Consider the following 6000-nt stretch of genomic DNA (forward strand, 5'->3'; position numbering starts at 1 on the left):
TAAGTGACTACCAAGAGCACCCAGCAAGGACCTGGAGTCCAAGCAAACTCTTTGCTGGTCACCATTCTGATTGTCACCTGGAATTCCTGTTCAGAGTCAGGCTGGAATAGAAACTCCCTACCTTTCAGTCCTGGGACATTTTCTGGGCAAGTGAATGGCCAAGTGGGCAGTAAACAGGCACCTCCGGCTTGTCTCCCGGCCCTGGTTCTGCATGTATAGTCATCTTTCTCCTCTAGGCATCACTCAGCTTGGCTCACTGTGTCCTCAGGGGGCCAATGGGCTTCTTGATTCCAGCCTGCACATCTGGAAGTTGATGCTATTAAAACAAACCCCATTATATAACAAACGGACATCTGGAACCCTTTAGCACTAAGTTTTTAGAAAAAGAAATTGTTTTGGATATGCTTGCTCCTAAGAATGTGGTACAGTGCCCACCCCCTAGCTGTCCAGGAAGCCAGGGACCAAGTGGCCTCTCTTGGGTCTATTTCTCAAGGTAAGGGGCCAGAGGTGGGCTGGGGCAGAGACAGGGAAAGAGACCCCCCACCCACACAGTGCTCCTGCTGTCTTCATTTTTGCAAGCTTCCTTTCCAAATTAATTAGAATATTTACCCAGAAAATTGCATACCTACTATGTGCTGCCATCTCCCTATCAATCACATACCTATCCCCAGCACTACCTGCTAGTAATCTAGGTTCTCCACTATGTCTTTTTCCCCAAGCCTTCAGGGGTCAGGACACAGCTCCATAGGTAAATGTGCTTGCCACACAAGCCTGCTTACCTGAGTTTGATTCCCAGAGCCCACATTTAAAAGGCCAGATATAGTGGTGTGAATTTGGTGGTCCTAGTGTTCTTATGGCAGATGGGTGGTGTGAACTGGTGATCCTGTGCTTTTCTGGTGAACAGGTGGTAGAGACAGGAAAATCACCAGAAGCTGGTAGGTTGGCTCACCTGGAGAATGCAACATGGCAGAAACAAAAGAGACCTGCCTCTAGTCAGAGTAGAAGGAAAGAATTGACTCCAGAAAGTTCTCTGACCTCCACTTATGCGCCCAGCACATTCTCATGTGTGCTGGTGCCCGCATGCACACACACAGCCCTCAACCTGGGCATGCTGGCATGCACCTGTGTTCCCAGCTACTCCAGGAGCTCGAGGTGGGAGGGCCATCCTGGGCAACACGGTGAAACCCAAGAAAGTGAGGGTAGGAGGAAAAAGTGAAAAAAGAGAGAGCCTGAACTACCCTGAATTATTAATTTTTATTACTTTATTATTGTTACATGTATATGGGTGTTTTGCCTTGTGTAGCTGTGTGCAATGTGCATGCAGTACCCACAGAATCCAGAAGGGGGTGTGAGATGTCCTCTGCCCTGACTGAACAGCATCACTCTGGGCGTCAATCTGCAAGATTACAAACCTGACCACCCTTAGCAATAGAACTCCAAGCAGCCTCAGTTCACGCTCAAATCGTTCTCCTTATCCATCCTGTCTGGACACATTAGTGGGGATAGTGATACTCTCTGAGAGGATCTTGATCTGTCAATAAAGAACCTCTGTTAGAAACATCTGGCTGGGGCTCGGGGTGTAGTTCCATCAATAGGATGTTTGCTAGCATTCAGAGCCCCCAGAAGCACATAAAACCACTGAGCACCTGTAACCCCAGTCTGGGGGCCTGGGGGGGGCGGCAGGTAGCAGGGGTGGAAACCAGAGGATGAGAAAGTCAAGGTCATTCTCAGCTACTTGATGTGTTCAGGACCAGCCTGGACTGGATGAGACTCTGCCTCAAAACTAAACAAAAAGAAACAAGTAAAGAACATCTAGCTGGGGCTGGAGGGATGGCTCAGTGGTTGAGAGCACTGGCTGCTCTTGCAAACAACCTGGGTTTGGTTCTGAGCACCTACATGGTGGCTCATCACTATCCATAACTCCCACATTCCTGAGGATACCAGGCACACAAGTGCTCTCTCTATATATACATGCAGACAAAACATTTGTACACATAAAAAAAATCCAAAAACTTGTAAGGAAATGTCTGGCTGACATTTCCAAATGGAAGTTCTAATTTAAAAATTTCCCCCAACGGTTTATAATGCAAATGTTCAAGACTACAGAAAAGATCTTAACAACTTGTACATAGTACAAGCATGTATACATGCTACATGTGCAATGGTGGGTAGGTGATTGTGCATTTCTGTCAATTCCGAAGCAAGTTGTAGGTATCAGTATACTTCATGCCATTGACACTATGAATGCATAGCACTTGTTTCTGGGTTTTCCTATGTGTCTGCAAGTGTGTGTGAGAACATGTGTTGTGTGTGTGGATGCAAGTGTACATGTGCTGAGGCAAGCGTGGAGGTCAGAGGACATCCTCAAGTGTCAGTCCTCGACTTCCACCTTTCTTGTGACAGTCTCTGTTCACTTCCGAATGCACCAGGAACTCCCAGCAGTTCTTCTGTCTGCTGCTCCCTTTAGGGACACACTGGAATCACACATGTGCGTGCGTGCTACTGTGTTGGGGCTTCATGTGGGTACTGGGGATCCAAACTCAAACTATCAGGTTTGCACAGCAAGTGCTTTGCCCACTGGGCCATCTCAACAACATATTTCTGGGGTTCCTTGTGGTGAAACTGGCAGACAGTGAAATGCACAAGCTCTATGTTCCCTGTTTCAGTGACTTTGACAGGTGTAGACAGACATCTGTGCAGTTCGACACTCGCTTCATAAGCAGTCCATCACTAACCCACAGGGCACCTCAGTCTTTCCACCTCCTGCATTCTGGGCCTTCACCCCTCCCAGAGACAAGTACTACTATGCTTATTTTCACCATAGATGGGGATTTACCTAATTCACATGTTTGAAGTCTTCAGTACCTCCCCAAGACCTCAAAATGTGGTTGTACTTGAAGACAGGCTTTTCAATAAAAATGAAGTTTAGGATAAAGCCTAATTCCCTGTGAAAAGAGAAATTAAGACATAGCTGTGCACAGAGAAGACCATGTGAAGACATGGGGACATGGGAGAGACCTTGGGGGTGGGAGAGACCCTCAGCCAACTCCTTGATGGCAGACTTTACCCTCCAGAGTTGGGAGCAAGCACATTATTGTCATGTAAGGCACCAGGCTGTGGTACTTGGTTTTGGCATTCCTAACAAACTAAGATACTAGGCTTTTCAAGATTTCATATAAATAAAAGCAGGAGCTGAAAAAAAAAAAAGAAAGAAAGAAAGGAAAAAAAAGGCCAGTCAGTATAGCAACCATGAGTACCTGAACTCAGCCCCAAGAAGCCATGTAAAAATCAGGGTGTGGTGGCATATGCTTGTATTCCTAGTGCTGAGGAGGCAGAGGCAGGCTCAGTCAGCCTAGTCACATTGGTGAGACCCAGGTCCCAACAAGAGACCCCATCTCAGAATGCAAGGTGAGGCTGCAAAGATGGCTCCATGGTAAGAATGCGTGGTGTGCAAGCATGAGGGCTTGAGTTCAGATTCTCCAAACCCATGTAAACACTGGTCATAGGCCAGTGAGATGACTCAGTGGGTAAATGTGCTTTTTCCAAGCCTGTTGGCTTGAGTCTTATCCCTTGGACCCCCCTAGTGAAAAGAAAGAACTGACTCCCACAAATTATCCTCTGCCTATTACACATGCTCGCGCGCGCGCGCGCGCGCGCGCGTGCGCGCGCACACACACACACACACACACTAAAATAAAAAATGTTTTAAAAAATTGAAAATGGGGGCTGGAGAGATGGCTCAGCAATTCAGAGCACTGCCTATTCTTCCCGAGGACCCGAGTTCAATTCCCAGCACCCACATGGCAGCTCACAACTGTCTGTAACCCCAGTTCCAGGGGATCTGACAACTTCACATGAATGCTCATAAAATTAAAAAAAAAAAAAGGTAACTAAAAGTGTATATGGCCATGTGTGTCTGTAACCTCAACCTGGGCAAGGAAGCCATGATGGAATCCCCGGGCTTGCTGGCCAGCCAGCCTGGCTCAAAATGGCTAGCTTCTGGTTCAGTGACACATTCAGTCTCAAGGTAGTAAGACAGAGAGTGACTGACAGAGAAGATGCCCAGTGTCGTCCTCTGGCTAGTGCATATGCACGACACATGCATAAATACTGGGGGGTGGGGTTGTCCAGCCTAAGGCTCCTGAGATTTATCCATGATGTCTTTCCATTTTGTTGATGGTTAATATTCTCCCCTATGGCATTAGGGCAATTTGTTTTTTAACAATTGGTTGCTAAATGCTTGTTTTATGTACTTTATGATTTGTTCTGTTCAACAGCTGTCAGGTCTGGAACCTCTCCATAGACAGGACATCAGAAGTGGATTTCAGGGCTACAACAGGAGAAAGAGAGCTTTCTTCACTGTCACATGTAATAGCTGAGAGCAAGGAGGTGGGTGTCAGTGACAGTGAAGTCACCAAGAGCCAAGACCAATCAATCTGCCGATCATAGGAGAAGTGGTATGTTTAGAGTTTTGTGAAACACACTCTCAGTTGTGAGATCAAAATGCTTCTGGGGTACCCACATTTTATCCATGTGTGTGATGGTTAATATGACCCAGTCTAGAATTGCCTGGGAAGGGAGTTCTCAAGGAGGGTCGGTCAAGATTAGGTTAGCCTGTGGGCAAGTCAGGGAGTTGGGGAAATTATTTTGGTTACATTAATTGAGGCTAGAATGCTTTCCCACTGAGGAGGGCACCATTCCTTGATTGTATAGGAATGCAGAGAGCCAGTTGACTGCAAGCATGCATGTATTTGTTTCTTTCGGCTGCTTCTCTTTGTTTTATAGTTTACTTTTGTTTTGCCTGTATGTATGTCTGTGTGAGGGTGTCACAAGTCCTGGAACTGGAGTTACAGACAGGTATGAGCTGCCATATGGGTACAGGGAACTGAACCCTGGTCCTCTGGAAGAGTATCTAGTACTCCTAACCACTTAGCAATCCTTTCTGCTTCTTAACTATGGATGCAACCTGACCAGATGTCTCAAGCTCCTGCCACTATGACTTCCTGAAATGAATTTTAACCTGGAACTCTAAGCTAAAATAAACTCCTTTCCCGTAAATTGCTTTTGTCAGGGTATTTTATCACAGCAATAGAAACAAATCAATACAACATGTGGCATTTCTGTGTCTTGTTTTGCTCCATCTGAATGGGGTCTTCCCCCCCAAAATTGCTTCACTTTGTTATGATCCTTTCTAACAATGTGAATGGTTGAATTAGAAATTACAGGAAATGATGGTGCATACCTTTAATCCCAGCACTCAGGAGGCAGAGGCAGGAGGATCTCAGTGAGTTTGAGGCCAGCCAAGTCTACAATACAAGTTTCAGGGCACCCAAAGTAAGACCCTGTCTCAAAAGAAAAAAGAAAGTGCAAAAGCCAACCCTTTATTACAAATCCTAATTTAATGCCTTTTTCCCATTAAAGTCAGAGAAGTGAATATTCCAAACTTCATTTGTTTTATTCCAGAAATTCTTTTTATCTGAAATGTTTTCTGACTTTGAAGTTCTTAGGCATTGCTTTTTGGCACAATTTATCTGCTTTGTCCCAAGTGGCCTCGGAAACCTCATCATTTCACTCGAGGGTTGATCATTTTTGGCTTTTCAAGACAAGGAAAATGCCTATGGTTTGACTTTGAAGCTGGCTGGAGAAAAATTCCTGGGACCCTTATCATGAGGTAAGGAAATTTGAAAGGAAAGATAATTCATATTTGGAAACGGTGACTGTATTTGGCTCTTCTGTCACCCACAGGATGTGAAGAGTCATTTATGGCAGCTGTCTGTGACATCTGACGTGGTCCATTTGCAGCCAGTGGTGACAGAGAGGCCTCATGTGCTGTCAGGGAAGAGCTCCCTGCTGCCTATGCACTCTTTAGCTTCACCACCTCCAGAGGTTTGAAATACTTTTCTTGGTACAGCCAGGAGCAGAGCTGAAAGCAGGCCCCTTTTTCTTCCCTCCCCAAAGTCACCATCATCACAACCAAAAGATGTACATGTGTTCCCCAAG

General features: G+C 45.9%; 1 protein-coding gene across 1 annotated transcript in view; it reads left to right on the plus strand.

Moving 5' to 3' along the window:
* Positions 1-4818, plus strand: part of Chd6 (chromodomain helicase DNA binding protein 6) — a 192164-nt gene extending 187346 nt beyond the window's left edge. The window contains exon 37 of the mRNA XM_035446807.1: positions 4278-4818. Within this exon, the coding sequence (XP_035302698.1) occupies positions 4278-4379 (102 nt within the window). The 3' untranslated portion in view covers positions 4380-4818. The remainder of the gene's footprint in view (positions 1-4277) is intronic.
* Positions 4819-6000: the final 1182 nt, after the last annotated feature.

Source organism: Cricetulus griseus, chromosome 6 (assembly GCF_003668045.3).
Source record: "Cricetulus griseus strain 17A/GY chromosome 6, alternate assembly CriGri-PICRH-1.0, whole genome shotgun sequence".
NCBI lineage: Eukaryota > Metazoa > Chordata > Mammalia > Rodentia > Cricetidae > Cricetulus > Cricetulus griseus.